Source organism: Asparagus officinalis, chromosome 7 (assembly GCF_001876935.1).
Source record: "Asparagus officinalis chromosome 7, Aspof.V1, whole genome shotgun sequence".
Lineage (NCBI taxonomy): Eukaryota > Viridiplantae > Streptophyta > Magnoliopsida > Asparagales > Asparagaceae > Asparagus > Asparagus officinalis.
The window spans coordinates 14,583,818-14,589,965 of NC_033800.1; the positions used below are offsets into that span (position 1 = coordinate 14,583,818).

A 6,148-nucleotide genomic window follows, 5' to 3' on the forward strand; every position below is an offset into this window, starting at 1 on the left:
ATTGGTGAACTTGTCGGTGTCCTATTATCGCGTGCGTGTTGCAGAGTCAGAGTCTTGGTGGCGTGGTCCAAGTCCTGCCCTTTGTGCCACGGGGCTTGCAAATTGCAATGAATTTCTTGATGTAGCAGTTTATCAAGTTCATAGATCAATGTTACGTAAGAGCAAGTAGATTAAATATGAAGTTTCATACGTTCCCTTTTCTTTTGGGAGTACTTGTTTCCATGTCATTCATACGTTATAACATGGGTAAATCGCATATGATCTCCTTCATCTATTTTATTACCGATCTCAACTATTTAATTTATTAGCACTTATCACTGATCTCAACTATTTTATTAACACTTAGCATTTAACATCACCGAATTCATAAAAAAAAGAAGTGTTTATCCGAAATTTAAGCCTGTGAATCTAGTCGGAATAAGATATAGTTGAGAAAGGTTGTTTTCAATTTACGCTTGAAGCATTTTTTAAATTATATTTCATACGCTTCCTTGTTATGTTTTACTAGCCCTAGCAAATTCAGAGAGAAATCAGTCATTTTGTTTAACAAGAATTGAATATATCCCCTATTTGACTTTCTTGACATCACAACTCTTTATGATATACAAAACTTGCTTACATGTTTGAGAGCCAGTGACTCCAAAATTTATTAATATAAAAAATGTACAATAACACAACATATTGAATTTCAGGCTCAGCGCCTTCTCTAACAAAAAAGCAGAACATAGTGAAAGATAAAACCAAGCTCTATATATACAAGCGACCCCCAGTTAAAAGAATATGAAATCTTAGTTCATCAATTTCCGAAGAGAAAGAATTCATCCTCATCAAAACTAAACATTTCATCATCATAATCATTTGAAAGAGGGGGAACTTCATCCACATACTCCAAGGGATCTAAGTCGAGATCTCCATAATAATCTGAAGCCATTCCCATATTGAGCATAAACCCTTCATCAATTTCAGGATTTGGGTTCATCATAGTATTTTCGGACATTGGACTATCCGGTTTCATATCACTGAGAATTCCTGAGGTTAATATAGGGGAGTTTTGAGCAACATTAATGTTATAATCACTTGATTCAAAGCTAATCATGGATTGATTTTTAAGACCACAATGAGAGCTTTGGCCTTGATCAGTAGCATCCCGTTTGCATGTGTGTTGGCCAATATAAGTGATTATAAACATAGAATTATCATCTTCTGCTATTTGGACGTGCCTTTTTGCATTGCAGCCTGGATCTCCTTTGTGTGAGCAACAGAAATAGCTCCTGGATGTTTGTAAACAATTAGCGATAACGTGTCCAATTGAGACTTACAAATATCAAAGACTAAACAGCATAAAATATATAAAGGGTTTTTTTAATCCCTCATAAAAACCACCTTTGAAATAAGTTGAACTGAAAAAATAACCCACCTTAGAAGTTTTTTTTACATGTATAAACCTCATAACTATCTTTAGTTTTCAATCGACCACTTTTTGTCAAATTATGCTCCATTAATATCCTAAATATCCAACCGACCCTCATTAATCACAAATGTCTGACACATGTTTCCCAAGTCACGTGTAATTAATGAGGATAGTTTGGACAATTGAGGTATTAAAAGTGAAAAGAGAAAGAAGCGGAAATAATAAAATATAAAAAAGTGAGGATAGTTTGGATACACTAAAATAGCTACCTTGAAATAAAAGAACTAAAGAGCAAGCACTCTTCAATTCAAATAGCTAGTAATAGAGATGGAAAGGGTGAAGTAAATAAATGACCTTCTATGTGTAAAGCCTTTGATTGCTTTCTCCCCATATTTGTTCCATTTGTATCCATCATCTTTACTCCTTGATTTCACTTGTCTACACGGAGACAACACTATTCTGCAAGAAACATAGTACTTTACTATACAATACTAGATACGAGGAATAAGAGCAGCTTATTAGAGGCTTTGATAAAAGATGTGGCTTTTATTAGAAGGTCATGATTGTCAGAGCAACTTTCCATCATACATTGATAAAGGATCCAAGAGACCCACCAACATACTTTACATGCTTAGAAGTTGTATATTTCAACATTTAATATGGTTGTTTGTTTATTTGGGAAATGATCATTGACTTGGGCTAGACCTCGTGCTTCTCACAATGAATCACTTTATAGATATTTAGGCAAATTTACATCAAAATTCGAAGTCAAACAACCTAATTAAGTGGAGTAAGATTTTGATTTGGACAAGATTCTGTCAAAAGATCGATACACGTGCATAAAACAAAGATATTGTGTGTGTTTGGGGAAATATCAAATGATTCACAATCCATGACATTAAATGTTCACCTAACAGATGTCAATTTTTAATTTCATTGGATTTTAAGATTCATGCATGAATCTAATTGTTGATATCGCTATAGTGAACCAAATATGTTAGAAACTTTAATTCTTGTATGTTTGACAAACAAAAAGTAAATAAAAAGTAACATGTAAAGATCTTCTATTTGCAAAGCTTAGTTAAACAATATAAAGTGAAGGAAAATATGAAAAGTTGATATGACAGCTAATGTACTGTACACTTTATCATATGTCATGTTTCATTATTATGGGAACTGAATGCTAAAAAAGGAAAGTATAAGATAATATGCAATTTCAATTCACTTTTTCAGAAAGTGAAAGAGACTAAAAAAATTGAAAAAAAATTAAAAGTTTCTTTTTAATTTTCGATTCACTTTTCGTTTACTTTCAGACTCTCAATCATGCGGAAACGTGAAGAAGAAACAGATTAATTTACTAGAAAGCGCCTTACCTCTTTCCATGTTTCCCTCTCTTGCAGTCCTCTGCCAAATTCTCAATCTCCACTTTTCCAGCAGAATTCTGATCCTCTCTCACATCAGAGCTCGACGAGCCAACTGCAACAACATTCGCAGCATCCAAAAGAGCAAGACTCTTTGACAACGAGCCCACGATTTGATCAACAAAGTGGGCTATCTCCGTGTCTTTTAGCTTGTTTCCAAGCAAAGCAGCAGCAAGTCTTCCTCTCATCAGCTCATCTCGAATCGCCTTCTTAGGATCCAAAGGACCGCAACAGTTTTCACAAGGAGATGCCATTACTGCAAAATCTCAAATTTGATGAGACACCAAATACTTAGCCAACAAATTAACCAAAAGGAGAGAAAGGGGATATATGCATGGAATCTTGGATATATAGGCACTGTTGTGTTACTACCACTCCTCTATTTTTATGTTTCAGTCGGGATTAGAGATTATTTTAATGGAATCCTTGTCAGCATTGCAAGACTTCAAAGCTTGCTTCAGTCGTCGTGGTGTCGCCGTCATTTTTAATAAAGAACCGCCTTTGACGGCCGGCTAAAGTCTAGTTGGCAGTTTAGCAAGGTAACAAATATTGCAACAGCAAATAGTGCGCTTTCCAGGATCGTATTGCATAAAATCAACTTTCAAACTAATTGTTTGGATATATGTGATTTTCCCATGGAAAATATATTCTAAATGTCAAGTTATGCCTGGATTGAAAAACAGTTAACACAAAAGCTACATAGCTTGAAGTTAGAAAGATTTTTGATGATGTGTTATTGTTTTCTTATTTATTAATTGCCTTTTAATTAAAGAAGTTGCAACATTTTTTTTGATGTAAAAATAGGGCAAAATGTCCTATCATAGATAAGTATATAAGAGCAAAAGAGAGAGTATTACAAATGTAGATATCTACTGGTGATTGGAGCAACAACTCCGAGATGGAGTAAAAAAAACCAATCACGAGTAGATGTCTGGAAGATATATACAAAAACTAACACGATGCTATGAATAGCTAAAAAACAAAAGAATCAAAAGAGTTAGGAACCGCAGCTCAAGGATGTCCGTTGCTGTCCTCGCTGGATTCGATGATGTCCGCAAGCCCAGAGGAACGAATGATGCTCTTTAGCTTTATAGCCTTCTTGGAGGAAGAAGCACCTGCCTAGAAAAGAATAAAGTAAGCTACCTTGGAGATGATTTGTTGAGAAGTGGTGGTGGAGTTTGAAAAGATGCGATCATTGCGAGCTTTCCAAAGGATCCAACAGGCAACTGGAAAACATGTGCCCCAAAGAAGACGCACAGAAGCATGGACGGAGTTGTCAGAGCATAAAGCTAAGCACATAGGAATGTCAGGAGGAATGGCACTAATGCCAATCCTCGGCAAGAGCTGGGGCCAAATTTGGCTGGCGAGGTTACATGAGAGGAACATATGGTTATGTGATTCTTCTGCATTACAAAATACACAAGAAGTGTCATGTAACCAATCCTGGAAGGCTAATCTGTCCTTAGTCTTCAATCAGCTCATACTCAGTAACCAGAAAAAAAACTAAACTTTGCTAGGCAATAAGCTATTCCAAACTATGGAAGTGTGAGGGTATCGGGTTCCCCCATCAGCCAAGAAAGAGTATAGGGATTTAACTTGAGAAAGACTTAGAAACAGTGAGAGACCATGAAGGCTTGTCGACAGAAGAGGAGGGAGAGGTTGATGTCGGTCAGGAGCTGGTTAAGGGCTTGGACTTGCCTTCTCGTAGTCTCATGAGTAGGCCTCCTAATGATAGGTCTCCAAGACCATCCCACCCTAAGAAATTTGCCTTGGGATTCAACAGAAGTGTGTTTGGAGAAGGCAAGGAGGTAGGCCAACGTGAAAAGACTAGCCAAGGAGTTGTCACCTATCCATTTATCCTTGTAAGCTATCTAAAAATTACTGTAGATAGTTGATCCCCATCAAACACCGAGAATAAAAGTTACAATTTGACAGCTTCTAGAATGTTACAATTTAAAAAAACTTTCACGTAGATCGATGAAGGTTACAATCTGACAACCTTCACAACAACCGATGAAAGCTCTAATTCAACAATCTTCACAATCAACATCGGGAGTTACAATCTGTTGACTCTCATATTTTTAAGGAGCCAAGACGAAGGTTACAAGATAATAATCTTTGCAACGCTCTAGCAAAAAAGACTACAAATTAACGGTTTCTTCAAATCAAAACGTAAGTGGCCTCGTTCCAGAGTCAAAGTAATACAAACGCAGCTCAAACCTGGCCGTAAACACAGCTCACATTCAACTTCAAATGCTGCAAACGCAGCTCAGATCCAACTGTCAATGCATATCATGTTCGGCCACAAACGCAGCCTCCGAACGCTACAGACGCAGCTGAGATTGAGCTGCCAACGCAGCTTCCAAGCACTACCAAACGCAGCTTCCAAGCTACTAACGCAGCTTCCAATTGCTACCAAATAAGCTTCCAAGCTGCCAACGTAACTTCCAAACCACTACAAATGCAGCTTCTAGACGCTGTGTCTGAGCTTCCAGATACTGCGTTTGAGCTTCCAAATGCTGCGTTTGAACGTAGAATTTATGTCAGAACGTATTTCTTGTGTTTGACTCGTTCAAACATGATCTGAACAGTTTCAAAACCGTTTCCTACGATTTGAGGGGATCACAACTCCACTCAGGAGTGATTTAAGGGGCGGTTACATCCTATAAGCCTCACAAAGAAGCAATTTTAGGGGCGGTTACACCCCCAATAGCCTATATATAGCTAAAAGATCATCTTAGTTCGGATCTTTGGATCTTTGAGCATTTTCACATCTATAAATCAGCAAAGAGCTTGGAGCGTTCTTTAGCAACCGAGATCAAGGAGCTTTGATACTTGACTTATTAACTGAATTTCGGTTCAAATCAACTCTTTACAGAGTTTAAACTCGCACGGAGTTCTTAAACTCATTAAGAGTTATTTTTAAACTTGCCACACAAGTTTTATTAACTCTAATCCAGCGAGGTAAAACGTCGGATCATCAATGAGAAGCAAACTCGACACTAACATCGAGGGAGGCATCTCCTCGCCACCGTGAAGAACCCAGTTTTTTAAACAAAAGGGAGGATCTCCGTCGATCATCTTCTCTTTTATAAATTAGGATTTCGATTGAGAAGATCGTAATTTCTTTTTCTAAAGTTTGTTAGAGAGAAATTGTATTGAGGACGTTGTAATCATTCTTTATCTAAGTCAGTTAGAGAAAATAACACATTTTTGTTCTTAATTTTCTTCTTCCAAATTTCCCACCAAACAATCCTCCCAAAATTGAATCCTAGAACCATTGCCCAAAGACCATTTGACAAAGGATGAGAAGTAG

At 37.0% G+C, this 6,148-nt stretch overlaps 1 protein-coding gene across 1 annotated transcript; it reads right to left on the reverse strand.

Annotated features, from left to right (window-relative positions):
- LOC109851005 (probable WRKY transcription factor 64) lies at nucleotides 583-3,180 on the reverse strand. The gene is made up of 3 exons (XM_020421106.1): nucleotides 2,785-3,180; nucleotides 1,766-1,870; nucleotides 583-1,271 (listed from the first exon to the last, which is right to left on the reverse strand). The coding sequence occupies exons 1-3, from the start codon at nucleotides 3,084-3,086 to the stop codon at nucleotides 797-799; spliced, it is 882 nt and encodes a 293-aa protein (XP_020276695.1). The 5' UTR covers nucleotides 3,087-3,180; the 3' UTR covers nucleotides 583-796.

Excerpts from the sequence above, each read along its gene's own strand:
- LOC109851005 (XM_020421106.1), bottom strand. The coding sequence starts at position 3,086 with ATGGCATCTCCTTGTGAAAACTGTTGCGGTCCTTTGGATCCTAAGAAG. Across the intron at positions 1,871-2,784 it reads AGAGGGAAACATGGAAAGAG|AATAGTGTTGTCTCCGTGTA; the intron begins GTAAGGCGCTTT and ends TGTTTCTTGCAG. Across the intron at positions 1,272-1,765 it reads AAAGGCTTTACACATAGAAG|GAGCTATTTCTGTTGCTCAC; the intron begins GTCATTTATTTA and ends ACAAACATCCAG.